Here is a 27667-nt window from a genome sequence, read left to right as displayed (position 1 = left end):
ACACACATCAGGAGAAGGAGCGGCAAGAGTTGCATGAGTGGAACTGAATCAGTATTCAAGTGTTTTGTTCAAATGTCATCAATGTCCAAAGAGTTTGATTTTTAATTTTTTATAGCATCATTAACAAACGATAACGTAGCAGGGATAAGATCAGCCTGTGAGAACTTTATCTAAGAGAGTCTTAAAGAACGAATGAACCTTATGATTTAAATAAATAAAATAGCAGAATAATGAGAGACCCATCTGTCAGCGGAAATGATATACGAATGGTCACAAGAATCAAACTTTCACTAGCAACAACTTTATTCCACTGAGATTTAGAATAAGATAAATCCATACCGCTGCACCGACACTGGCAAAGCCGCTTCTTAAAGGCCATTTTCATCTTCTGTTTAATATCAAAAAGATTTCCCGATCTAGGTCAGCCAAATGTAACCCCGATCCTAAGCCACATTTTGGCCTGGTTTTAACTCTTTTAATCTCAGGGCTAATGCTCTAAACGGGTTTTTGCGTACCGACACGAACCTTATCAAGAAGCACTGCTACTTTTATCACAGGCTTCGATATGCATGTCAGGCCGCCTGAGGGCCGACCTTTAGTCGGTTTAGCATGTGTATCAAATGGTCTAAGGGTACTACTTCGTCGCGGAAAGTTGCTACTAGCCGCTGTTAACAAATGTTCTTGGGGAAAAGAAACAATCATAATTGAGCATAAAATTTTCAAGAATGATGCCCTTCTCTTTGGTGCCACTAATGTGATACGACACAAGCAACAGATCTCGGGGATTCATGGTATTGTAGAAATACTTTGCTTTTGCACAGCGATATCACATACTTTCTGGCACCGTAGGCTATATGAAGCATGGTCTGCGCCGTATTTTGCACATAAGGGGTTACAGAGGCAGGGTAATTCTTTAGTAGAGGTTTGTGGGCCGGCGCAGCGACCACATTTAGGGACGGTACTGGTACAATGCGCCACTAAATGGTCGGGAGAAAGGCACTTATTGGAACATCTAGGGAGTCTTAAGAACTAGTGAATACGACTAATCTCGTCCTCGACTTCCATGCCATCTTTTTTTCTACTATCATTTCTTTTTTCTTCTATCAGCGACTTAGTTTTCTAAACATTAATTTTCAAACCTATTCTTGCACCCTGAACACTCAAAATCTACAAAAATTCATTCATTTTGCTAACATTTTCATCTAGGACGCTCAAATCATCAGCACAACCAAAGTCTAGTAGATTTTTACTTCCTCAATAGATTCTCTGTTCTCCCAGGGCCTTTGCTGCGCTCCATAGGGCGAAGTCTATCAAAATGATCCCTATAAATGGGGGTTGAACGCAACGCTACTTAACTTGTGAAACCAGCTACTAACATCATTTCCTACCTTAACCACAGCAGTGTTATTCTCGTACATAGCAATTATCACTTTAATGTCTTTGTCCGCTATACCCTACAAGGATAAGACCTTCACTAAAGCGCTTCTGTATGGTGGATTAAAAGCGTGTTCATAATCTATGTAACTTAGGACTGAAGGGATTTGATAACTAAGGCATTTCCCAATTACTAACATATGAGTGAAAGTTTGATTGACACCTTTCCCCTTCCTGAAACCGCACTTTTCTTCTCTTAAAACTTTATCTACAGCATCTTTAAGTCTAAAAAGTCGATTTTTAAAAAATATTTATTTTAATTAAATAATGTTTATCCATAACCAAGCATAAAGTAGAGAGGTTCTGCTAGATAAATGGGTTTAATGCTAAAATAATATTTTTTCAAACGATCATTTTTAAGCTTGAATACGACAAGACTTACTTTTACGAGGGATTCTAAGGTGAATTTATTTAGGACCGTTGGTTCCTCAGTTAAAGAACGTCAAGAACGTCAGACGTCAGCTCGTCTATAAAGAACGTCAATTGGTTCTCATTGTTCTGGAGATCTAAGCAAATAGTAGCAGGACATAACTTGTGTCGCAGGCACTCCGTTCAAAACAAGATAAATTTTATAACTACAATCTTTTTCCAATGATACAAATAAGCGATATTTCCTTCTAACAACAAATGTTTTTGTCATACACTAGATGTCTGTCGGTTGAAGAATCCAGCACTTCCTAGCGGCCATACTTTGACAGCAACTCGACCAATAATTAAGCCCTGTGGTACAGGACCATATACTCTGGAATCTATCGAGTTCGAGCGATTATCGCCCTCTAGCCATACATGTCCTCGAGGAACCTGAAAGTGTGTAAATTAATCAAATCCCTCTTTTTAAATAGCAGCAATTAGAACTACTTTAAAAATAAGTGACATAAGCTATATGAAATAGCCAGTAGACAAAAATATGTGCAGAGAACGATACACGAAAAATAAAAAAAAGTATAAAAACTGAAAAGAAAAAACCTTTGGGGCAACGCAAGTAGTAAAACAGTCCCTAAGAAAACAGAATTAATCATAAATCTGAAAGGTACCTCGTTAATCCTCTTGATCATAACTCATGAATTTATTTCAAAAATTAATTTTAAAACAAATTCGAAAAAAAGTATTTCAAAGAAAAGTAAAGAGTTATATCAAAACTTAAGACGAGCAGAAATAAAGTCTTATAATAGTTCAAACTTAAAACGACCAACAATTACTACCAAAAATATAAATAAAAACCCCCCAAAAAAGAAATTAAAATAATCACAACAAGCATAAAGATAACAGATATAGATGAATAGGGCCGTATCCAGGTTTTTTTAGGGGGTGTTTTACAAAAGAATTTTTTCGGGGGGGGGGGGGGTTTTTTTTTCGTATTGGAGTCCCAGTGGCCCAAACAATTATAAATTTACAATCTTACAATCCTTACTTACAATCTTACAAAACTTACAATCCCATCAAAAACATAAAAAATCACCGAATTTCGGATGGTCTGCCACCAACCTATTAACCTGATTATCATTTTTATTTATTATTTTTTTTTTTATATACAACAGGCTCCCCTAGGCCAAGGAAGTTTTAAATGTAACTTTCAAGCCATTTGGAAAAAAAATTGTTCCCTTTTCAGGTCCAATTTTTGGCAAATCAACTTGTCTTCGTTCAATTGACGGGACCCCTTGACGCAAGGAATTACAGTAAGTTTCAAGGCGACTAGAGAATTTTTTTTCCTTTTCAGTCCACCTTTTTGGGGAGCTCGTGCGCCCCCCCCCCGTAAAAAAAACTAAATTGTCAAACTAAATCAACTTGTCTTCGTTCAATTGACGGGACCCCTTGACGCAAGGACTTACAGTAAGTTTCAAGGTGACTAGAGAATTTTATTTCCTTTTCAGTCCGCCTTTTTGGGGAGCTCGTGCTCCCCCCCTAAACTAAATTGTCCAGTAAACCAGGATCTTCTTGTCCCCAAAACCTTATGGAAGTAAGTTCCAAACCAATCAGAGACAAAATGTTGTCTAGCTTGTTTTCAGACCCCCTTAAAAGTTTCAGCCTGATTGAAAAACAAAATAGTTCGTCCTTATTTTCTTTTTTTTAAGGTGGATAAACCTAAAAATTTGTTTCTGTTGTTAGGTTTTCAGTCCCCCTTTTTGGCGAGCTCGTGCCCCCCCCCCTAACTAAATTGTCCAGCAAACCAGGATCTCCTTGTCCCCAAAAACTTATGGAAGTAAGTTCCAGACCAATCAGAGACAAAATTTTTTCTAGCCTGTTTTCGGGCCTCAACGCCCTCCTCCTACCCATAAAAACTTAACCTCCCTTGGTCCAGGGAGACCCCCTCAAAAGTTTCAGCCTGATTGAAAAACAAAATAGTTTGTCCTTATTTTCTTTTTTTAAGGGGGATAAACCTAAAAATTGTTTCTGTATCAGGTTTTCAGACCCCCTTTTTGGGGAGCTCTTGCCCCCCCCTAACTAATTTGTCCATTAAACCAGGATCTTCTTGTCCCCAAAAACTTATGGAATTAAGTTCCAAACCAATCAGAGACAAAATGTTGCCTAGCCTGTTTTCGGGCCTCAACGCCCTCCTCCTACCCATGAAAACTTAACGTCCCTTGGTCCAGGGAGACCCCCTCAAAAGTTTTCAGCCTGATTGAAAAACAAAATAGTTTGTCCTTATTTTCTTTTTTTAAGGGGGATAAACCTAACAAGTTGTTTGTGTATTAGGTTTTCAGTCCTCCTTTTTGGGGAGCTCGTGCCCCCCCCCCTCCCAAACTAAATTGTCCAGTAAACCAGGATCTCTTTGTCCCCAAAAACTTATGGAATTAAGTTCCAAACCAATCAGAGACAAAATGTTGCCTAGCCTGTTTTCGGGCCTCAACGCCCTCCTCCTACCCATAAAAACTTAACGTCCCTTGGTCCAGGAAGACCCCCTCAAAACTTTTCAGCCTGATTGAAAAACACAATAGTTTGTCCTGATTTTCTTTTTTTAAGGGGGATAAACCTAAAAATTTGTTTCTGTATTAGGTTTTCAGTCCCCCTTTTTGGGGAGCTCGTCCCCCCCCCCAAACTAAATTGTCCAGTAAACCAGGATCTCCTTGTACTCAAAAACTTATGGAAGTAAGTTCCAAACCAATCAGAGACAAAATGTTATCTAGCCTGTTTTCGGGCATCAACGCCCTCCTCCTACCCATAAAAACTTTATGTCCCTTGGTCCAAGGAGACCCCCTCAAAAGTTTCAGCCTGATTGAAAATCAAAATAGTTTGTCCTTATTTTCTTCTTTTAAGGGAGATAAACCTAAAAATTTGTTTCTGTATTAGGTTTTCAGTCCCCCTTTTTGGGGAGCTCGTGCCCCCCGCCAAACTAAATTGTCCAGTAAACCAGGATCTCTTTGTACCCAAAAACTTATGGAATTAAGTTCCAAACCAATCAGAGACAGAATTTTATCTAGCCTGTTTTCGGGCATCAACGCCCTCCTCCTACCCATAAAAACTTAACGTCCCTTGGTCCAGGGAGACCCCCTCAAAAGTTTTCAGCCTGATTGAAAAACAAAATAGTTTGTCCTTATTTTCTTTTTTGTAAGGGGGATAAACCTAAAAGTTTGTTTCTGTATTAGGTTTTCAGTCCCCCTTTTTGCGCAGCTCGTGCCCCCCCCCCCGAACTAAATTGTCCGGTAAACCAGGATCACCTTGTACCCAAAAACTTATGGAAGTAAGTTCCAAACCAATCAGAGACAAAATGCTATCTAGCCTGTTTTTGGGCCTCAACGCCCTCCTCCTACCCATAAAAACTCAACGGCCCTTGGTCCAGGAAGACCCACTCAAAAGTTTCAGCCTGATTGAAAAACAAAATAGTTTGTCCTTATTATCTTTTTTTAAGGGGGGTAAACCTAAAAATTTGTTTCTGTGTTAGGTTTCTTAGCCCGGACTTATTGATGAATTTTTCAAGCCAAGTAAAAGAAGCTTTTCTCGTCCTTTTTGGTTTTTCTTTTCTTTCTTGTTTGCCTTGGGTCTCCTTTGTCCGAGAAAATATGGAAGCTTGTCCGACGAAATATGGATGCAAGTTTCAAGCCAATTAGAAAAAAAGTTTTTGGCTTATTTTCAAGGGACTTATGTAAGTTTGTACAGAAAAACAGAAGTAAGTCTCAAATCGTCCCAGAAAAGGCTGCTTGGCCCTTTTTCGGCCCCAGAGGAGTTTAAAACCCCAGAGGGATAAACCGTTGATCCCAGAGGAATAAATTCATCATGCAAAAAATTTTTGCATGATAGAGTAGTGCAAACGTAAATAAAAACTGAATCCAAATCAATATTGGAAAGTTTCTCCCAGAGAAATTTTTTTTATTTGCACCCTTAATTGCACGTTTAAGAAGAAGTAGCAATGTTAGAAAAGAATTTGAACAATTCACACAACAATAGTTCAGGTCTAGCAAGTAATCTAGGGGGAAGGGAGGCTAAGGGTGTAACCCCCCCCCCTACCTAACCTGAAATTTCGGGATTTTTCTTCTTTTTCCTACTATATCTTATATATTTTACTTATAATTCACATGTTACCGTCCTCCAAACCAAAGTGTTGTCCCACAAAATATTGCTCCTCCCCTGAAAAGAATTCCTGGGCTCATACTTAATCAAGCATGTTACTTAATTATTATATTACTAGACTACACATGAAGACTGTATATCTTGACTATCAGTCTTCTGATTTTATTAGTTTGCATTATTTTTGGCCTTTATTTTCGTCAATGGTTAGATCATAATGCCAATTCAGATATACCATAAAATCAGCAAACGTTTTCTACCTACTCGTAGATTAGGGCTATATTTAAGCATTAGGGGGAGGGGGGGACGTAGTTAAACTGGATAGAACTATGAAATCCAATTAATATGAATTATCTTAACAAAGTGACTTTAAAATGTTGTTATTGCAGTGTTTAGGTTAGAAAAGGATACGAGCTGCAATAATGTTGAAGAAATAGTCTTTCCTTATTATTTTAAGTATTTAAAAAAACTAATATCAGTGAAGCCACTTCACAAACATACAATACTTGACTGAAGTGTTGTTTATTTGTTTTATAGAATAACAAAACATTCTTCATTTGAAGAACCATATAGCCTATATATATATATATATATATATATATATATATATATATATATATATATATATATATATATATATATATATATATATATATATATATATATATATATATATATATATATATATATATATATATATATATATATATATATATATATATATATATATATATATATATATATTCATTACTTAGCTTGATCAACTAAAAGGAAGAGTTCCCTACCCAGCTTTTGCAGTCACTACTGCCTTCTGCAGCAATAATTCTTTTACAGATAAACTGGTCAGGTCGTCTAGGCGATTTTGCAATGACTATATCACCTTTCTTCAGCATCTTAAATTTCTGTGAAATCTTCTCAGCAATTACTACATCATTTGAAACTATTGTAGGCTCCATTGAGGGACCACTGAGCTAAAAATTTAAAAGACTAAATGGGTATGCTGATGTATGTGGACAAGATGTATTATGATACCTAAAGGAAATCTGTGTTCCCACCCTTCTATCAGTGGAGTCCTTTAAAGCCTTTTTTTTATACTTTCCATTTATGAAGCTTCTATTCTTTTTTTAACCATAATGGAGTTCTAAAGCCTGGACAAAGATCGGGAGCCCTGAAACACAAAACAACGTGTAAAGATTCAAAACAAACACAATTATTTCTTAAATTAAGAAATTTTACTTTTGTGCCTTCAAGTTTTTAAATCTTTCATTCAAACTCAGAATAAAACACCTTTCATTCAAACGCCTTATACTCATCCCTGTCTTCCCTCTGAAAAAAAATCACCAAGGAATTAAGGATGTGGTTCCTGATGTTTTTGCAATGTTGTCATCTTTAACTAAATCCAGCTAATTTTTTTTTCAAAGGCAACATTTTGGCTAGAAGCAAGATAGTTTGAGTTCTTTTTAAGAAAGTATATGATATATTAAGGACATATAAGGATATATTAAGGATAGCAAACAGAGAAAAAAATCTTGCAGAAGCTGGTCAATAGTTTTGCTTGTATGGACAGGCTATACAAAAAACATCAACACCACAAAGTAAGTAAGTATACTTACAACCCACAATATTACAAAAATGAATGCAGAGTACAGAACAAAAAAAATATAACCTGAAAATACAAACAAAAGCACAGCACAAGCAACATGATTATATCCACTGGCTGCAAATCAGGAAAAAAATAACTGAGAGGATCACTGGCATCTTTTTTGGAGTATTAAATGAAAAAAAAAGTTTTTTCAACCGAAAGTAAGAAGCAACATTAAAACTTCAAACGAACAAAAATTATTACGTATATGAGGGGGGTCACCCCCTCCTCATTACCTCGCGCTTTACGCTGAAGTTCGAATCGTGTCCCAATTATTTAAACATTAATCCTGAAACACAAAAGCTGTTTAATTAGAATAAAAAGCTATTTTTAGTAGTACTAAGAAAAACTTTAGCGTAAAGAGCGAGGTATTGACGAGGGGGCGACCCCCCTCTTATAAGTAATGATTTCTGTTCGTTTGAAGTTTTAATGTTGCTCCTTATTTTCAGTTGAAAAACCTGTTTTTTCATTTAATTTCTGATCATCTTTTAAATAAAGCTGGGAAATCAGGCTCCCCCTCCATGGAAAGATCCTCCTACGTACCCCTCAACCACCAGAAAAATCTCCCTTTAAAACGTGTGTATATATCCCAATAATCAATAGTATATGTATACAATGGGCTATGTTCCTAATTTGCAGCCCTTCCCCCAGGGACTGTGGGGGTTAATTCATCCTCAAAGACATAGCTATTAGATTTTTCGATGGCTATCTCAAAATGTTGATCGGGCGACTTTGTGGAAAAAAGAGCATGGGAGGGCGACTAGCTGCCCTTCTATACTTTTGGTCACTTAAAAAGGGTACTAGAACTTTTTATTTGCGATCAAATGACCCCAATCTTCTACGATCACTAGTTTGATATGATCACCCCTGGGGAAAACAAACAAACAAGCCAAATAAAAAAAAAAAAAAAAACATCCATGATCTTTCTTCCAGTCAAAAATGCGAAATTTCATATTTTTGTACATTGGAGGTTAAAACCTCTACTGTAGGGTTCTCTGATATGCTGCATCTGATTGAGTTATTTTCATTAAGATCACTTCATGTTTTGGAGCGTTTCTCCCTTTTTCAAAACTTTGGCAAATTTTCTCAGGTGTGTAACTTTTGATGGGTGGCATTAACTTTGAGGAACTTTACATATTTTGAATGAACATCAAAATTCAATTCTTCTGGTGTATCTATTGTTACCAGGATTCGGTGTCTTGGAGTTTCGATTTCTATTGAGCCGCATTGTTCCTTCTTACAGATCGTTACCATGAGCTGTTCGATCCGTCCTCGGATCTTCAGGGATGCTGTCGAGCAGCCCTAGCGGATCGGCAAGTCCAAAACGAGAAATAATCTTTCGGTTTCTATACCATCTTGGTAAACATACTCAAAAATTACAGTATCTAAACTAACCTCTCCTTAACTGAAGAAGGTCTTTATTCTACATTAAAGGATTGACACCAGAAAGAAACAGAATTGCTTGATAGCAAAAGCTAAAGTAAAGTTTCCGCAATCCTCGACTATACTTTCCTCTGTTTGGCAAGATTTTACAATATAAGAAATGGATACACTGTAAACCACTAGCAAGAGACGAGCATGTAGCTGAAAGAGTAACAAAAAAAGTAATGCCGAGCCACTTCATCTTAGAAACACAAACTCAAGTAGCATTGTACCCACACATAAACGAGAGCATGGGTTAGGAATATTAAAACAATGAAATTGCATTTAGAAGCGTTTATAGAAAGTTCAACTCTATCCAAAGCATCAGTCAGAACGTGAAGATTACTAGCAAGGCCTGATCTGACCTTGCATTCACTTTTAATCAATTTTTTATGCTTTATAGACTAAAACCCTAGCATTATTTTTTTTTCTCTACACACATAGTTGCTACTGGTCCCAGAAACAAAATTCCTGACTTCTGTCTTAGGAGGAAGGCATTGTGGTTAACTGGTAAAGGAGCAACAAACCAAGAAAAAAAGAATGAGAGGATGTTAAATTTTAATTCAAATTTTGCAGAGATAAAGATTAAGTGGTTTGAATTCATCTTCAAAAGCTAGGAGCAGAGACTCCCCAGAAAATATGAGTGGTGTGGACTAGGAACTGTGAGGCCATATAACCCTTTCTGTCAACCATGTGCTTTAGAATTGGGTGCTGAATTATTCAAGGTTTTAAAAGTGAAAAATACATTAATGGCAACACTGAGAGAATTAAATATAGTTTGCATGGTTGAGTGTTGGCATAATTTTGAAGATGATCTCCAGTGGCCCTCCTTAAACAAATATACCTTTTTTTCCAGTGAATAGAAAAATCTCAAAGAATAAACCAGAATTATGGTGGTATGATTATGTTTTTTAGCCTGACATCATTTTATTTTCTACTGTAAGTCTTGCCAGCCAATCAGAGAATATAGCTTGGGGTAGATTTAAGTGTGAAAACACCTTCTTTATTGTTATTTCTTTATATCTTGTGCTGCAAAACGGGTCATACTCCTCAAAAGATACATGGATTAGGTTACGTGAAGAAACGCATTATGTGCAACAGAAGTTTCCAGGGAACCATCCGGTTGTAGTAGGTGACTTTAACACGTATACACTTTTAATTTATTTGAGGTAAAAACTTTTATAGATGAGAATGCAGAGATCCAACGGGAGGTCATCATGGTGCCAAGGAGTAGTGATAGCATGTCTAGGCGAAGTAAATATATGGGGCAGAAAATTGTTAGCATATGGTGAAGACAATTGTTAAGCAATTGGTAATGGAAGATTTGGCAAGGACAGAGGTAGAGGTGAGTACACTTTCTTATCAGGGCCAAACCGTACTATCGTTGATTATGCTTTGGTAGATGCCGAGTATTGGTTTTGAGGTTCTGCTGGCTTCAAATCGTTTTCTGATAAAACTTTCTCTCCAAATTAGTAGGGTATCTAATTTTACTTTTCTCTTCCATGTCAGCTGCAAAAGTCAAGCCTTAAAGGTAAAAAGGTTACGTCAGGATTGAACTGAGGAAGAAATGGAAATGTATAAACTTGATTTTGCTTGGAAGAGTTTTGAACAAATCAAAGAGTTTATGGGACAGTTCTTTGAAACTCCAATATAGTTACAGTCTCCATGAAAAAAAAATGCTACTGGGTCAGAGGAACAACACAAAGTCCTGTTACAGTTTAGATTAGCTAGAAAGTAACACAAAGGTTTAGTAAAAAGGAAGAAACTTATATATCAAACTAAAGAACAATTTGCTTTCAAGAATTGCTTTCTAGCCTATAAATTAGCCAGTAAAAAAGAATTCTTGAACTCCTTGCATGTGCTAAATAACCAGTCAAGGGCGATCCCAGACATTAAAAAACCTGGAGGGTCATAAGAACTTAGCTACTCCACCTATTTATCCCCACGTGCATAGCAAGTTGATTCCCCCTCTGAGAGCATTCTTACGAGCTTATACAAGAGATATCAGAGAAAGAGCAGAAGAAAAGTATTAACGGCCACTGTGGAGGATCTTAAGGTACTGATGGAATCCCCTTTACTATATATAAAAAATTAATAGGACCCTATGACCAGTTTTCTTAAATTTGTTCAATGAAATCCTGGTTTCATGCAGATGACCAGTAGTCTGGAATATGTCAGCTTTAAAACCTTTATTTAAAAAGGGTGACCAGACCATATGATGCATAGTAATTATTGCCCAATTAGCCTAGTACCAACTATTAATAAATTCTTGGAAAAGGTTTTGGGATATTAGTCAAGGATGCTGGTTAAATATGGTTAACATTATCAGTGAGATGCAAGGTGGATGTCAAAAAGGGCATTCAACAACTAACCACGTTTTTATACTTCAAGCTCTCATGTGAAAACATTGAAGGGGAAAAGGTACCAGTACGCTTTATGCTGCTTTCCTTGACACTGAGAAAGCATTTGATAGCATTAATAGACCTATTTTATTTTATTACCTAGTTAAGATTGGGCTAACTAGACCCTTTTATTAAATTGCTAATTATTATTATGAGATTACTTTATCTAGGCCTATAGTTATCATTGCTAACCAAGGCATATGTAGCCCATACAGAACCTTCAATGGAGTCCATCAAGGAGGCATGCTGTCACCAAAGCTCTTCACTTATATATTAATGATTTGGGAGGGTACCTTGAACAGAGATGGGCTCCAGCTGTCTCACTAGCAAACACTATTTTCTTGTTTGTTGTTCATTGATGGCACAGCCTTGGTGGCTAAGTCAGCCAAGGAGCTTCAAACTCTCCTCAATTTAACTGAAGCTTTTAGAATCAAATAAATTGCAGCTAAACTTATCTAAGATAGAGATTGTCATCGTTCATAGTAGAAAGCCCATGATTTCTAATTTATTTATAAAGGTGAGTCAATAAAAGTAGCCCCCAGAAATAAGTACTTGCAATTTGTGCTCACAGTGAGCGGGAACTGGACCATATAAGTTAAACTGATGATTTCTTGTGGAAGAGCAGCTACAGGTGCTCTGCTCTGGCAAAAATACATAATAGGAATAAAAAATAGGAAGATGGGTAAGTACCTTTTCATGACTAATGTCCTACAAGTTGCATATTATGGTTACAAGTTGTGGGAGGGGGGGGGTACTATAGTGACATTATTGGAGTCTCTACAGTCTATGTATTTTAAAAAGTGTTAGGCTTTCAAAATAATTTTAGTAGTTTGGTTCTCAAAGGTGACCTGGGTTTACCAAATTTGCATCATAAGAGGATTACACAGATGATCAAGTTATGATTATAGGTATTATGTTTGCCCAATAACCATCAAGTGAAGGTGGCTTACAATGAGATGCAGAAATCTTCTAAAAATGCAACAGGGCCAAAGCAGGTTAAAGCCCTGCTTGATAATGCTGGTTTTTAATGGGCATAGGACTGGGGTCTCTATTTTAAACCTGGTGATTTCCGTAGTATGTTGGATTTACACCTTCAGGACCAGGATATTCAGGTTTATCTTACTGATGTTGAGAAGTTATGCAGTGCAAGATTTTAAAAGTAGATTAAAGTAGTGTATAGAGCGGATTATTACTTAAGACTGAACTTACAATGGAGGGCACTCAAGTGCTGGTTGTGGGTACAAGCAAACTGTGCTCCATTATGTAGGGACACTGGGATTCTTATGATGAAAATGGCCTGGAGGTGAGTGTTAATGTCCCTTTATGGGGAGTGGAGGGATGATCTGGAACACTTTCTGAGTAATTGCCAAAGTTTGAAGAATTTAAGGAATAGCTTTTGGGGAGAGGATTGTACCATGGCTCCCAGGTATCTTGGAGACCTCTTCTAGGGAGCTAACTATTGCAGTGGAATGTTTCATAGAGAAAGTTTTAAAGGTACAGAAGATATAATTTCAAGGTTTGTTGCTAGCATCCAACCTGTTGCTAGCATCCAACCTGTGAACATCTTGGCTGCTACCCAGTGAACCAAATTTTTCTTTCAAGCCATTGACCTCTTATGTGGAGGGTGCAATTGCTCCTTCCATGCAGGACCAGAAAAGTGTGCCAAAATTGATATAGCTAATTGGAGTGAGAGCTGGGGTTGTCCTGACTCCTCTTCTAAGAACATTTCAACAATCATATGCAGATGATGATATAGTAACTGTTTTTGAGAAACTTGTGAAAAATGAAATGCAAAAAAAAAAACAAAAAAAACGCAAGAATAAGTGAAAAAGAAATGTGATACGTAACCATTTCAATCATGGTCTCTGTAAGTTTTGTAAGCAGTACAAGTTTTTACATATTTGGCGTAATTTTATTTTGGGGTATTTGAATGTCCAATAAGTGCAGTTTTGATCATGTTGTCCTTTGTCCAGTTTTAGCTTGTATTGACAAATGGTGTTGTTTTACTCATGTATCACCAGTTATCACAGAGGGTAGGTTTAAAATCCAACCTTTTTTAGGGCAATGCCAAAAGCATTCGCGACCCCTCCTCCCCTGGGTCATGTTCCAGTCAACTTCCAATTTTATCCCCCTGTCTACCCAATGCAGAGCTTCATATCCCAGGAATCCATAAGTCTCCTCCATCCCAGGCACTTATGCATGTCCAGTTGACGCAACCCCTCAGATCACATTAGCCAATTTGGACAATCCCCAAACCTCCCCTTACTCACATCCCACCCAAAAATCTACATCCCATATACCAAGATCCTCTCCATACGTCCAAGAATTTGATAACTGGTTCTTGCCTCCATCTGCTATTTGCCAAAAGAAACCTGACCCCTCCCCTGTCAGACACCCTCCACCCTACTTCCCTTTCCCAGCATCTACTTGCCTTACCATCCCCCCATCCCTTGCACTTTATTCCCTGTGGGAACCATACCAATGTGACTGATTTGAGAGTTCCTACATGCAAAAATTACCCTGCAATAAATAGTCAACCCCTAAAATCATCTGCTCTATCCCAGAGCCCAAAATTAAAACCCACCCCAAGTATTACTGAAACTCATTGACTTACTTGACTTAAGGCTCCTGCTGGTGGTCCAGTGTAGAGAGAGATGAAACTCTTTGCCTCTATTCCAAACAGTCCTGCGCAAGCGTGACAGCTTCATGGAGATAAGTACCGATCATGGAGAAGTACTGGATAAGGCTGTCCCTCCATCTGAACTGGGGTCTTTCACGGGGGCGCTTCCAGCCATGTTGAGGGGGATCAAAATTGAAAAGTATGCTGGCGGGTGCTTCTTCTGGCATGCAAATTAAGTGGCCGAACCACTGTAGAGTTCTTATGGCGAGCTGACGAGAGTTGGGGGGTCTGATCCGTTAGTGTCAGCAATTGGGTGTTTGAGATGAAGTCGTACCACTGAAACTCATTGATGGTCATATTTCCCCTGTTGCTTTTTAAATTTCCAAAATTTTTAATTACTAATGCTGAAAGCCTCAATTTTTTTTAACAAACTCACAGAACTGAAGGTGCTATCAGAACTTAACCACATTGATCATTAAACTCCATCCTTTGGATCACTCACTCGGAAAAAAAGGAGACGGCATTATGTTTTTTGCTAAATGCAACCTTTTCCCGAAAATTATTCCTGTTCTTAATTTAGCTGAGTATGACAAAATCTTTAGACTAAGTATTAGACCTAAAGTACAACTCTGTCCCTATAATTTCATTGCAATAGCTGTCTTCTATTAGGCTACTTGCCAAAAAAAAAACATTGATGCAAAACGGAAATTTCTCCAGCAGTTGCAGACCAGTGCTTATTTTGTTGTTTCTAAGTACCCTAATGCCAGACTTTTTTTGGTTGGGGATGCTAATGAACTTAAGATAAATTCAACTTGCTCCTCTTTGAAAGTTCAGCAAATAGTTAAAATACCAACTACTAGGGGCAACACCTCTCTAGATATCCTTCTGAATAATATGAATAATTCTTACAGTCCTCCTTCAGCTTTGCCTCCCTTGGGTGGGAGTTACTATCTTTCCCTCCTCTTGTTGCCCTCTTTTAATTTCAAGCATTCATTCTCAGTAACTTATGGCTCTTACTGCCCCCTTCAAAATGCTGGAATCCTTTCTTATGGAACATGGCTGAGTACTGAAGATTGGTTTGATATTTATAATTTGTATAATCTTGATGAAGAAATCACTACCTTTCACAAAAAGCTAAAAGATTAATATCTAATTTCTTTCCCAGAAAAAAGATTTACAAAGTGCGCCAGTGACAAACCATTCATTAATCAACCCATAAAAGTGCTAATTAGAAAAAGTTGAATCTTTTCAGAAATGGTAAACTGGACGAAGCTAATAAGTTAAGAAAAGCAATTAAAAAGGAAATACATAAATCTGCCCAATCCTGCTGCAAGAATAAGGTCAAAGAATTGTATACCAGCAAACCAAAGAATTAGTATTCTGAGGTAAAAACGTTGTGTGACAGTTGTGTTTTTCTACTTATTTTTTTTTATGAATGGTTTTGCCATTCTGATATTGTTGTTTTTGGCATTGTTTTGCCAGTATTTTAGTTGTTTGCTTTATTTATGATTTTTTTCTTTTTTTTGGGGGGGGGGGGTTATGACTCCAAAATGCAAATTTGGCCCTTTGGGGCTTGTGATAGACATCTTTGAAATAAATATCTTATCTTAGGTGTTGATTGCTATTGTTTGATTTGTTCAATTTTTTTTGTCTTCATATTGAGTATTTTGCAACTGGCTTTTAAATACACATATATGCATACTAATTGATGTTTTTTTTATGCCCTTTTGAATATAGTAATTGCTTTGCTTGAAAATTCATTTTTACTCCCTTTATGGACTCTTAAAGATGCCATTTTTGTCCTATTTAAGACTTCTTTTTGCTATAGACTGTGTCATTCTTGTTTCAACCATGTATCCATAAATTGAATCAACTGTAATAAAATCAAGAACCAGAAAGCCAATAAGAAATATATAATCAAGGCTATATATTTGCACGTTAGGAGGGGGGGGGGGGTAAATTTTAGTAGAGCTGCAGCTGAAATGCGTTAATTACAATTATCCTGCATATTATTAAGTAATAATTGTTGTTTTTGATCCTTTTGTTTGTTCACCTAATTCATAGCTAAGTAATGGAAAGGTCTCTATATCTACAATTTTAAAAAGTAGTTTTCAGAATTTTTCTGGCTCTTTTTAAAAATTTCTGCATATTTGTTTTCATAAAAACATTTTACTTTTAAGACAAATGAAAATAATAATTAGCATCCCTGAATTAGCTACAAAGTGCAATTTTTTTTATCATTAGCCAGTATTTTTAAGAACATATTTTAGTAAATTTCTAGGTGGCGCTATAATTTAGCTAGGATGAAAGTGAAAACATTATTTGATGCTCTTTCATAATTCAATAATTGCTTCTGGGGCTAATTGTATCTTCAGCTCTTAAAGGGGCCCCAAAGGTATTATATTTTTGTAACCACACATAGAAGTTATCAACACTAGTTAAGTTATTGAAAAGTGGTTAAAACATATCACTAGTTTATAAATAAGTTGTTCAAGAGTAATATATTCCAAAAATACTTATTTATAACAATTCAAAACCTTATTTATTAGGCAACTGAAATATAAACTGGTTTCCTACAGTTTCAAGTTTTTCAAATACCATCAACAAAAATACTGCTGAATTTTGCAATTCAAAACTTAACTATCAACAATTCAGGATATAGGCCTATATTTGCACATTACATGAATTCGCACTTTGGAGTGAAATTAAGGTCCATACAGGATAAGTTGTGCTCAGGGTCAATTATGGCAAAATTTCATCACTGTGTTAGGTCCCAGTGACATGCTATAAGAGAGGTCTGCTGGAGAGATGCAATTTAAGCCCAAAGCAGCATCAGCCTCCTAGCAAGACACTCATTATGATGAAGTTTGCATCAATTGGTAGTTGAGTGGGACGGACAGTCCCACTCATATTTCCATGGCTTGTCCAGTCTGGACTTGAAAGATGCAGCTGTGGGTGCAGTCGCCGTTTCAGCTTGAAGGCTATTCCAATTATTGACAACACGCTTGGAGAAGAAGTGTTGCCGTGTTTGTTTGTTGACAGAACATTTTGACAGCTTTTGTGAGTGTCCTCTTGTATGGTGCTGACTTTAATCTTTGGTAAAAAGGGGGTTATTTGGTTGTGCATTATACTTGTAGGTCAGCATCATATCCCCACGGCGGCATCTGAAGACAAGTGTTGGCAGCTGCATGCGTTCCAGTCTCTTGTTGTATGAGAAATCTTGTAGGTCAGCTATGCACTTCCTGGCACGCCTCTGAACTCCTTCGATTTGACTGGTATCATTCTTATAGGAAGGAGAGGTGAAACATGTACCGGAATCCAAAACGGGCCTAACTATAGCCTTATAGAGCCTTAGAAAGACTGTACAGGAGCAGATGATTATGGTGCGTTTGAGGAAACTGAGGCTTGAATTTGCTTTTGAAACTGCTTGTTGCCAGTGGCCATGGAACTTCAATTGTTCATTTATCAGCACTCCTAGATCTCTTTCTTCTGGACTTGTCTTTAGTACTAAATCAGCCAGTGAATTGGGATAAGACATGTTGTACTGGTGACAGGGGTTATTGCTTCCAAAGTGAAGGACACTGTACTTTGATGTGTTGAATTCAAGTAGCCAATCTTGTGCCCATGTTTGGATTTTATGAAGGTCACACAGCAGACTTTGTTGATTTGCAGGCCTGAACAACTTGGAGTCATCAGCAGAGAGAGTGATGTTGTTTTCTGTTCTGTTCACCATACTGTTGATGTACAGTATATGAGGAATAGGGTAGGGCCCAAAACAGTGCCTTGGGGGACTCCACTTACAACATCACATGGTTCAGAGAAAACCTTGTCACCATTAGTGAAGAGTTGGACCTGCTGAGTCTGACCAGTCAGAAAGTCCATGACCCAATTGATCATGTCTGCATGGGTAACTGCTGCCGAAAGTTTCAAACTGAGATGGTTGTGTGGTACCTTTTTGAAAGCCTTGCCTAGGTCCAGTAAAATTAGGTCCACAGGGATTCCTTTCTCCAGGTGATCTGTTATGATGCTGTATGTCTCAAGGAGAATGGTATCAACCAATTTTCCTGGCTGAAAGCCATGATGGTCAGGGGAAAGTATATTATTTGTACAGAGATGTGTCAGAATCTCACCATTCACAATCTGCTCAAGGGTTTTTGCCACCACTAAGGTCAGACTGATGGGTCTGTAGTTTTTGACTTTGGTGAAGCCCCCTTTCTTGAGTATTGGGGTGACATGGGCCAGCTTCCAGTCTATGGGTACCTTTTTTGAGTCAAGGAACAGTTGGAATATGTTGCATAGTGGTTGTGCAATTTCTTTGGCAAGCTCCTTCAATATTCTTGGATGCAAGTTATCAGGACCAGCAGACTTGTTGATGTATAGTGCTTCAAGTTGCTTTTGGATGACAGGGGGTGGGGAGTAGAATAGGTGGCATCAGGTTAGGGATGTAGTATGATGGGCTACAAGGAAGAGGGCCATCTGGTTCATTGGTGAAAGCCAATGCAAACTGCCTGTTGAGGAGTTTGGCAATGTCCTTCAAGTTGGTCACTTCCTTGCTATCATCCATACTGAGTGCTTTTACTGACCATTTGCTATGGTCCTTACTAGATAAATACTTCCAGAACTTCTTTGGGTTATTCTTACTATCATCAGCTAGCTTGGACTCATAACTTGCATAAAGTTGTTTAGTTAGGCTTCTTAGTTTGTTTTGAGCTTTTGCAAAGTTTTGGTAGTGTTCTTCTTTCCCTCCTTTATTGTCCTTACTCCATTATCATCCCCTCCTTTTTCTTTCCTTGTGTATCTTGGGGGATCATGAAAGGCAGTGTTTTGGGCTTTGGCGTGAGCTTTACTGAAGTGTGCTTTTTTGAAGTTTAAGTAGCTTGTCATTTAAGTTAGCCCATTGTTGGTCGACGTCCCCTTGAAGTAGAAGCGACCAAACTATGCCTTCCAGCTCTTTCCTGATCGCCCTGTAATCTACATAAGTTTTCTTTATGTAATCATTTTTAATCTTATGAAACGACAGATTCACTTCTAGGATTAAATGATTGCTCTTTCATAGAGGGAGTAAGTAATTTATGTTCTGCAGCTGGTCTTTATCCCATAAGAACACTAGGTCCAGTAGAGTTTGTCTCTGGAAAAGTTGGCCTCTAGTAGCTTGTGAAAGCACTCTGTGAATAGATGTGTGCTTCGGCTTGTAAGTAAAGGTATATATGGGTATCCCTCTTTCCATATGAGGTCAGGGAAGTTGAAATCACAAGCTATAAGTAGGTTCCCCATGTAATTCATAGTTGCTTATGCAGCATTATTGCTATTGTCTGCTTGGTTTCTTGGCAGTCTGAGTCAGATGGGCTTCAATAAATACAGCCTACTCTGGTTATTACTCTATTGCTGTCATCACACAGGTTGAACCATACAGATTCAATAAATTGTGAGTTACCTGGGAGACATAATGACTGTATATTATAACATGTCTTGAATAGCGCTAACATACCATGCCTGCATTCTGAAGACTGTAGGTTTGACACAACACCATACCCTGGAACCTTAACATGGGAATCTTTGAGCTTGTTGCTACTAGACTTGTGACAAACTTCAGTCAATAGGATCAGATCATAATTTTTGGAATAAATCACAGATTTCAGCTTATTCAATTTGTTAGGAAGTTGGTCAGCATTAGTAATTAGAGCAGTAAAATCTGGAATTACTCGTTTTTGGTGTTGCCTACTTCAGTTGTTGGTCCCATTGCTTGGCTGACCTGAGTCCTCATCTGTTTTACTTAAAGTGGTTGCTGGCACTTTTGAGTTAGCAGTGTAGTAGCTTCCACAGCTTGTTTCACTTCCCAATGAGCTGTCACTAGTCATGGATGAGAGTCTTTCCATAGAAATAGCACTAACATGTTTGGTAACACACATATTTACATTATTTACACAGTTTACTGTATGCAACAATGTTGTTTTTCTGTGACTCTTGGTCTTTTTCAGCAAGGATGATCTGTCATACTTTGGATTCTAAAGACTGCTGAAAGTTAGCATCAAGTGCTCACACTTCTCCTTGCAAAATTTGCTTTGTTTCACTTGCACTATTCAAAGGATATGGCTACTTCCAAACTATTCACTTTGTCTTTTATGGAACCTAGCTCAGCTCTAAGTGCATCTCAGTTTGAGCAATGGTATTGGAGAGACTACTCTGAAGGTTTCCTATTGCTTGTGTGATCACTGAAGTAATATCTTGGATAGTAGCTGCAGGTTAGGGGGGGGGGGGATAATGAATGTAGGGGTGGTCTCATTTGATTTACACCAAGCACAGTAATAATAATAATATAATATTATAGATTTATTACCTGCCAAAACTGTAAAGATACAATGGGCGGCAGAGTATAGAAAAGTGAAAAAAGAAAAAAAAAGACAAACAACAAAGTATGGATTAACACGAATATATACAATGAAATGGGCCCTCAACATTCAAATAGCACATTCAACTCAAGTCTGTCCCTGAAGAGTTACCCAAGGATGACCTAGAGTCATGAAATTTTTATGAAAACTTGCTACTCTGGCAGGAACTGTCAAGGCAGGGTCTATCAATCCAAATCTACTGATCAAATACTGGTTTTTGGACCATGGTGGTAGTCCAAGAAGATGCTTCGCATATTTAAAATAAATCGTGTGCAACTTTTTCTTCTCTGTCTGTGTGAAGTAACTCTAAAACGGAGAGATGTAGAGAAAATTCGGTAAAGCAAATGCATTATACAATTGGGCTAAAATACCATGACTAAATCTTGCCTTGCTCAGGACAAGCTTTCCAAATGCAGAATGAACTTTTCTAAGGGTATCAGCAATAATAAGTAAGTGTGTGGCCTTGAGTGACATACCGATCGGGACTTCAAGGTAAGTAAGTGATGGAACAGGTTTGATTTCCGTATCATCTAGCATAACGCATATGTCCTCAGTCAACACTTTATAATTGAAAAATAAAAATTCAGTTTTCAATGGATTAAATGTATGGCCAACACGAGCATATTCTACCTTTAATGCACTAAAACAACTCTTTATTCCATTCAGGGTTCTACTAATGTTTAAAACGTTGTCAGCATAACCTATGAGCAACATCTCAATCCTGCATAAAATACACATTGTTGGTGCTTCATGTTGCACTTCGATTATGGAATTATTGAATAAATCTGGTGAATTTACTGCCCCTTGCCTAATACCCTTTTTCACTGGTATATCAATTTCTAAAAGCATATCACAATCCCAGCCAGGACACTTTATCCTAACACAAAGATTACTATACATTGAATCAAGGGGTTCAATGACCAAATTTTCTATGCCTCTCTCTGCTGCAGAGAGTAAAATATGTTTGTGGATAGACAAATCGAAAGCACGGGCAAGATCATGGGCTGCTAAAACTAAAGAATCATTGTCATTCTCAGCATCAGTCAGTATAGTCACCAGCAAGTAAAGGGCATGATCAGATCCAAGCAATTGCTGGAACCCAAACTGGTGTGGGGGAACCAAGCACATGCTTCTAATTTTGTCATGAATAAGAAGCTCAAATAGTTTACATAGTGTAGTCAACACAGAAATGGGCCTATATGAAGAGCACTGGGAGGGAGGCTTCCCTGGTTTGAGAATGGGTGTTATTACACCAATGCAAAAGATATCCAGGATGATACCTCTGGTAACAATAATTTGGAATAATAATGATACATGTTCAAGAAGTTGTTCACTACGATAGAGTAAATGCTGGCCACAAATTTTATCAAAGCCTCTTGAAAATTTCTTTTTTAGCTTTTTCAGGCATTCATGTATTACACTTCTATTAACTACCATGTTCTCTTTTGGCAGTTTTAGCATTTCATCTAGCTCACTCCAGTAAGAATTCCATAGTGCTTGGTTGGGACTTTTGAACTGATTGGTGAAGTAAGTATTCCAGGCCTCTTTTGTTAGAAGGGGGACCTCAGAGGTTGACTCTTTGGGCTTCACTAAATTCCACCAAAGGAGTTTGGGATCGAACTTGCTTTTCTTGCTGTATTCGTCAATTATGTCTCTATGGTGCTTAGACAAGGCTTTGGCAAAGGCACGTTTAGTATGATTCTTCACTTTCCAGACTTGCCCAGATCTTGGCTTACCACTGTCACACCATTGGCGAAACCAGAGGTTTGCAGTCTGGCATGCTTCTGTTAAATTTAGGTTAGCGGACCATCCTCTAATTTCAGTATTTACTTGAACTTTTCGAGAGGGTACGGCTGCTGATTTGGCACACCAAAGGGCATGGCATATTGAGGCAGAGTAAATGTTCAACAGAAGTTTCTGCTCTTTGGCCAAGGTGTCACTGTTGGACATCAGTAGCAGGAAAGGGACTTGGATCTTTTCAAGAATGCTATTACACACTTGTTGATACTGTTGGATTGCAGCATCATTGAGCTTCCAATCTTGCAAAACTTTGAGCTTTGGAGCTGTGCTTTTTTTACTTCAGAGAACAGGCAAGCAAAACTCAAGGATATAGGTAAGTGATTGCTAAGTGTACCACCCATTAGTACCAACACAAATTTGTCCTGGACATTGAATGATGTAACAACATGGTCAAGATTAGATACAGAGCCACTGTTATGACAATAACTGAAGTTTTTATCTTTATCCACAATCCTGAAGCCATCTGGTAAGACTCCTAAAGCTATTTGTGTTCTAGGACTGTCAGTGTCAGTAAGGTCACAGTTGAAGTCACCAATAATTAAATAGTCATGACCCAACTGCTTTTTTCTCAAGACACATTTAGCAAGTTTCTCGCAGGATAGGTTGAATTTTCTCTCTGATTGATCATTCTTGTAATTAGTAGGAAGGTAAACACAGATCAGAACAAGACCATAGACATCCACTGCAATAAAACTGTCTTGCTGCTCAACAAGTTTGGCAGAGATGAGATCTTTAATTACAATAGTGATGCCTCCAGATGGCATTCCTCTGCCACTTGATTTTGCTTCTCTAATAAAGAACCAATGCTTGTCAGAGAACTTGATACAATCCAAGCTATCCTTGCTTAAGAAGTTTTCTTGTATGCAAACTATGTCATGATCCTTGGCAAATTGTTTAATAATCGGCACCTTATCATGCAGATTTCCATTCATATTCCAAGATATTACTTTATGAGATGAAATGGTGGCTCTTGTCATTGCGGTTTCTTCATTGCTTTTAGACTTTGGGACAACAGACGCTATAACAGGGGTGCTTATCAGATTTGCAAAGTGTACACTGAATAGGATTTTCACAAGGATGCTCCTTTTCTGATGCATGCCCTTCTTTGCTGCATCTAGTGCAGCATTTAGAGTTTTCACATTTCAATGCTAGGTATCTGTAGTTTTAACAGTTGAAGCACCAGCACAGGACATTAATAAACTCATCAATATGAATTCTTTTGTATCCTATCAAGGGTGGGTTCAGCATTGCATGTTGCATATCACTTTTAAGGGAAAACTGCAGTTTGAAGGACCTGGTTGCTTGGATTTGCTCTGCTTTAAAACAATTTGGGACCACAGCTAATAGAGCATCAGCATCAATTTCTGTGGGTACAAGTCTAGCTATACCAGAAAAGGTATGAGTTTTCATTTTGGGGTCCAAAATTGCATTATTGCCATTTAGAATAGCAACACTCAGTTTTTCGGCTGCTTGTTTGTCTTTCAGGTTTATACACCATTCAGTTTGGGTTTGCTTCAGCTCACCAACATGATCTGTTATGCTTGAATTGTTGTTACATAGATTGTCAATAAAAGCTTTTCTCCCAGCAGCAGAAGGTGGCGGGTTTGCCGGTTTCTTCAGAATGACAGCATAGGTGGCACTTGTTGGTGCTTGTGTTGGCAGGCTATGTGTTGGTGAGTCCTTATTTTGGGCAATCAGTGAATCTAACTTCATATTTATCTCATTAATGTTTCTGGTAACAAATGCGCTGATTTGGCTACTGCAAGAGGGGACTTCTCAGGGCTCAGCAATAACAAAAGTTGGTAGCTCCACACTTTTCAGATCACATTTTTTTCATTAAGATTTTCATTATGTCAAGAATGTTTTCACTTTCAATATGTTTTATGGAGGGGCGTATGTTTGGATGAACAATAGAGTAGATGAGGATTTTGGCCTCCTTGATTGATTCAGAAGTTGGTGCACATCTTAGCTATCTCATCTTTTGGTACACCACTCAGCATTGATCTTAGCACATAGTTCAGTACAGCATTCCAGACTAATTTTTTGGAGTGGTCATCTTGGCCAAGGAAGAAGTTGCTCATAAAATATTCACCAGCAATGTTGCTTGGCAAAAATTTCAAAAAGTCACAGTGGCATGGTCAAGCTACACCTGAAAATGGTTGCTGGCAATCCTGCACACGGGAGAAGTTCTTTGGAGCTTTTATGTCAAGGAAAATGAGGGGAGGGTAGAGTCCCACTACCTATTCCCTGCAGTTTAAGAGTCAAAGGACCCGGCAGGTACCTCTACTCCGTTGCAACAGGTGCCCTCCCCTCTTCTGCTTGTTTTCCTCCCAAGAAGAGCCTCAAATCCCGCTAATACAATGAAATACTGGTTTGTGGCTTGACCTCTAGATGGCGCTCCAACATAGGTCTTTGTAGGAGAGGTGTACCATAGGTGAATGAAACAGGAGTGATATTGATGGGGAAGAAAAGTGCTTAAAGTTGTTATTGTTTGGTGTTGTAGAAATACTGGAAATTTTGTACAGTCCAATTTCAAACCATTTTTCTCCTGCATTTTTACAAGAAGTTCATACTCTGCATCAGATATTTTCAGGAAGTCACAACACATCCATTTCCTACACCCATCACAAAGTAATGCTTTAGAGTTTTCTTCTGGTTCTAAAGTACATAACAGGCATCTGTCCACATTTTTCTGTGGGCTCTCTCTGGGATGTTTTGATTTTGGTGACATTTTGAGCACAAAGTGTTCCAGGATTTTTTTAGAACAAAAATCAGGATTTTATTTTTGAGCTGGTGGCAACCATGATGGTAGCCAAACATGATTTTTTTTAAAAACAGGCTATAACAAGGGTAATTTCCAAGCTTAATATTTCAGGATAGAGTAATGTTCAAGAAATTCAGTCACTTTCTTCAGGTAGAGGATTTTCTTCTGATTAATTTGGTAGTCAAAGGTTTGGAATTATCTCAAAGGTTTGGAATCAGTCCAGTTTAATTGTGTTAATTTGCTCACTCATATTTCATTTCATTCTGAATGAATTGCATCACCATCATCAACATTAGGGGGGTGGGGGTAAAGTTAAAGGTAAACTTGCAGTGGGCCATATAATTTAGCTAGGATGAAAGTGGAAACATCATTTGATGCTTGTTTATTCTCTTTCATAATACATAAAAAATATGTTTGGGGCCCCTTTAAGGGCTCAAGATGTAATTTGTAACAAAAGCAATTATTGTACTATGAAAGAGCATAAAAAAGGCACCAAATGACATTTTCACTTTCATCCTAGCTAAATTATTGTGCCACCTGCAAATTTACCCATATTTCTAAGCTTTTGGTTACTATGAGCTGTTCAGAGTTTGTTTTATCCCTTTAAGGGCTCAAAATGTAATTTCCCCTAGAAGTGACTGTATAATTACAAAAGAGCATAGAATGTCAACAAATGACATTTTCACATTCATCCTAGCTAAATTATTGTGCCACCTGCAAATTTACCCATATTTCTAAGCTTTTGGTTACTATGAGCTGTTCTGAGTTTTTTTTTAGCCCTTTAAGGGCTCAAAATGTAATTTCCCCTAGAAGTGACTGTATAATTACAAAAGAGCATAAAAAAGACAAGTGATGAAGCCTAGACCCAACTTTCAGACTCAGAATGGTAACCTAAATATGCAGTTTTCAACAGCATTTAGCTAGGGTAAGACACCCAGTAGTTGGCCACCTGCCTATTCTTGGACAGAATATAACTAACAGGGAACCTACCTCTAGACACCTGCCTATTCTCAGACAGAAAATACTGTTTTTGTCTTCTAAAAACTTTCTAAGCATATTAGCCTAGAGGTAGGTTCCCTGTTAGTTACATTCTGTCTGAGAATAGGCAGGTGGCCAACTACTGGGTGTCTTACCCTAGGATGAAACTGAATAGCCTAAGTCTGTTTCTTAGCTATCTCAATATTCTTTGGACCGAAATTTGAAATCATTCAACTGTAAAAGTTGTAGCAAACAATATTCGAGATGCCTTCCAGGCTAGCATGCAACAAACAGTAGCCTATTAGGATGGTGGGAAAAAACTTGGCAGTTTTATCAGTAAATTCACTAAAAAAGATACTTGCTATAACAACATCAGCAACATGCTCAAACACTATATGCGCAACACAGCCCCATTTTACAATACGTCCCAAACCAAATACAATGATCTTGAGAAAGCGTTTCATTTATTTAAAATGTTCTGGGTTATTCGATCTCCAACTTTTCCTAAAACATTATTATGCATAAGTAAAAAAAATGAGCGAAAAAAATTTTAAAGTGGGATTTCAATTTAAACATTCAACAAATCAAAAGAGAGGAGTAACAACCAAAGATACATATCAAAACACATAGTAATTTAGGAAAGGAGTATCAGTGGCAACGTTGTATTCTTCCTGTGAACACGTGCTTTTGGATTTTTTTTTTAGAATTTTGGTGATTTTGATGGTTAAGAAGACTGTAAACTAAAGGAAAGTAAATTGAATAGTGGTATTAAAGTTGGAAGTGACAATATGAGCAGCCAAGACCCCCCAGCAGGGGGGTCCACTAATTCCTGGAGCTTATCCAACTCCACCCTATATGATAATTCAACCAAATACCAGTGCTGGTGGACAGTATAGTAGCACTGTGCAGTATATTACAGCTCCAATGCCATACAGCCAGTTTCAGGCTGCCCATTTTCCCCAGGAGAGACAGTTCCAGCCTCAGCAGCAAGTTTTGCATATCCCAGTTAGTGACTCTAATGGACGACTCAGTGCGCTTAGTATGAGTGGATATAATTTACATGTTAAAAACAGGTTCCAGGTGCTTGACAACAATAATGAATTTCCACCATTATCAGAGGATTCTGATGAGGATATGTCAAGTGTAAATCCAATGTTGGCAGAAGGATTAACCGATGGCAGAGTGAATGAAAAAACTAGATTCCCAAGTCTGGGTTTGAATCCATCTTTGGGAAGAAAACGCGTGAGGTCCCCAGTTGAGAATTTGCAAAGTATAGTAAAAAGGCAAGAATTAGAAGCAGCAGTTTCTGGTCAAAGTGAGATTCCGTTGAATGAATTGCTTCAAGTAAGAGTGGAATTTGAAGTGACAAATAAAAATGAGAAACTAGTAGATGATTTTTTAATATCGAAATGCTTAAAGGAGAATGTTTTTCCCATCAAGTTCGAATTTGAATCAAATAGAGAAAGGAATGTGTTAATAGTTCATGTCAACCGCAATGAAGAATCTGAAAAAGTAATGAAAATACAATCACTTGGAGGTATGTCAGTGAGGGGAAAAAAGAAGGAATGCATTAAAAGAGGAATCATCAAGGGATTGCCCATGCATCTAAGCAATGAACAACTTAAAGAATGCATAGAGTCATCTGTTGAGATTACAGAAGTAATTCGTCAAAAGAGATACAACAGGGATTTAAAGAAACTTGAGGATAGTTCT

At 37.7% G+C, this 27667-nt stretch overlaps 1 protein-coding gene across 1 annotated transcript; it reads right to left on the bottom strand.

Annotated features, from left to right (window-relative positions):
- Positions 1–1816: 1816 nt before the first annotated feature.
- On the bottom strand, positions 1817–26418 carry LOC148953310 (mitochondrial inner membrane protease subunit 1-like). Its single transcript, XM_089088477.1, has 3 exons — positions 26317–26418; positions 6723–6908; positions 1817–2235 (listed from the first exon to the last, which is right to left on the bottom strand). The coding sequence occupies exons 1-3, from the start codon at positions 26416–26418 to the stop codon at positions 2071–2073; spliced, it is 453 nt and encodes a 150-aa protein (XP_088944603.1). The 3' UTR covers positions 1817–2070.
- Positions 26419–27667: the final 1249 nt, after the last annotated feature.

Source organism: Artemia sp. Qi Xiang Cuo, chromosome 4 (genome assembly GCF_049724085.1).
Source record: "Artemia sp. Qi Xiang Cuo chromosome 4, ASM4972408v1, whole genome shotgun sequence".
Classification (NCBI taxonomy): Eukaryota; Metazoa; Arthropoda; class Branchiopoda; order Anostraca; family Artemiidae; genus Artemia; species Artemia sp. Qi Xiang Cuo.
This window is presented reverse-complemented; position numbering and strand designations above follow the sequence as displayed.

Excerpts from the sequence above, each read along its gene's own strand:
- LOC148953310 (XM_089088477.1), bottom strand. The coding sequence starts at position 26,418 with ATGAAACGCTTTCTCAAGATCATTGTATTTGGTTTGGGACGTATTGTA. Across the intron at positions 6,909-26,316 it reads ATGTTGCTGATGTTGTTATA|CTCAGTGGTCCCTCAATGGA; the intron begins GCAAGTATCTTT and ends TTAAATTTTTAG. Across the intron at positions 2,236-6,722 it reads GTAGTGACTGCAAAAGCTGG|GTTCCTCGAGGACATGTATG; the intron begins GTAGGGAACTCT and ends ACACACTTTCAG.